At 37.8% G+C, this 818-nt stretch overlaps 1 protein-coding gene across 1 annotated transcript in view; it reads right to left on the reverse strand.

The window, feature by feature from the left end:
• ARAP2 (ArfGAP with RhoGAP domain, ankyrin repeat and PH domain 2) overlaps positions 1-818 on the reverse strand; it is a 159,180-nt gene that overhangs the window by 131,739 nt on the left and 26,623 nt on the right. The window contains exon 3 of the mRNA XM_006759331.2: positions 8-66. Within this exon, the coding sequence (XP_006759394.1) occupies positions 8-66 (59 nt within the window). The remainder of the gene's footprint in view (positions 1-7; positions 67-818) is intronic.

Below are 818 nucleotides of genomic sequence, written 5' to 3' on the forward strand. Positions count from 1 at the left end.
AAATTACCAATATCTGGGATGAAAGAGGGAACATCACTACAAATCCTATGAGCATGATAGCGATAACTACAGATTATAAAGAAAACTTTATGCCAATAAATAACTAAGATAAAGTTGAAAAATTCCTTGAGATACAAATTAGCAAATATGACACAAGAGTACATAGAAAATCTTGATATCCCTATATCTATTAGAGAAATTGAGTTTAGTAATTAATCACCTACCCACAAAAACTCTATGTCCAGATATTTCATTGATGAATTCCACCAAACATTTAAGGAAAAATGTGACACCAATTCTACACGAACTGTTTCAGAAAATATAGAAGGGGGGTAGTTCCCAACTCATTCTTAAGTCCAGTATTACTGATACCAAAATGAGTAAAAAACAAAACTACATATAAATGTTAGATAAATAGACCCCATGAACATGAATGCAAAAATAATTAAGAAAAAGCAAATAAAATCCAATCCTATCTAATAACAGAGAAACATGGTCATTAATCGTACCTTTGACATGCTTCCCATTGGCTAATCAGGGCGATATGCAAATTAACTGCCAACCAAGATGGTGGCTGGCAGCCAGGCAGCTGAAGCAAACAGGAGGCTTCCTTGCTCCAGTGATGGAGGAAGCCAAGGTTCCTCGCCTGCTGCTGCCGGCCTCTGAGCTTGCACTCTAAGAAACAATGTTGCAAGTACAGAAGCTAAACAAACTCCAAAAACCTGCTTTCAGCCAGCAGGGCTTCAGCCAGCAGGACTGCAACAGTGTTTCAATTATAGAATCCACACAAACCCAGTACTTTGGGTTTCAGCAGCCAA

This window comes from Myotis davidii, unplaced genomic scaffold (assembly GCF_000327345.1).
Source record: "Myotis davidii unplaced genomic scaffold, ASM32734v1 scaffold235, whole genome shotgun sequence".
NCBI classification, from domain to species: Eukaryota; Metazoa; Chordata; class Mammalia; order Chiroptera; family Vespertilionidae; genus Myotis; species Myotis davidii.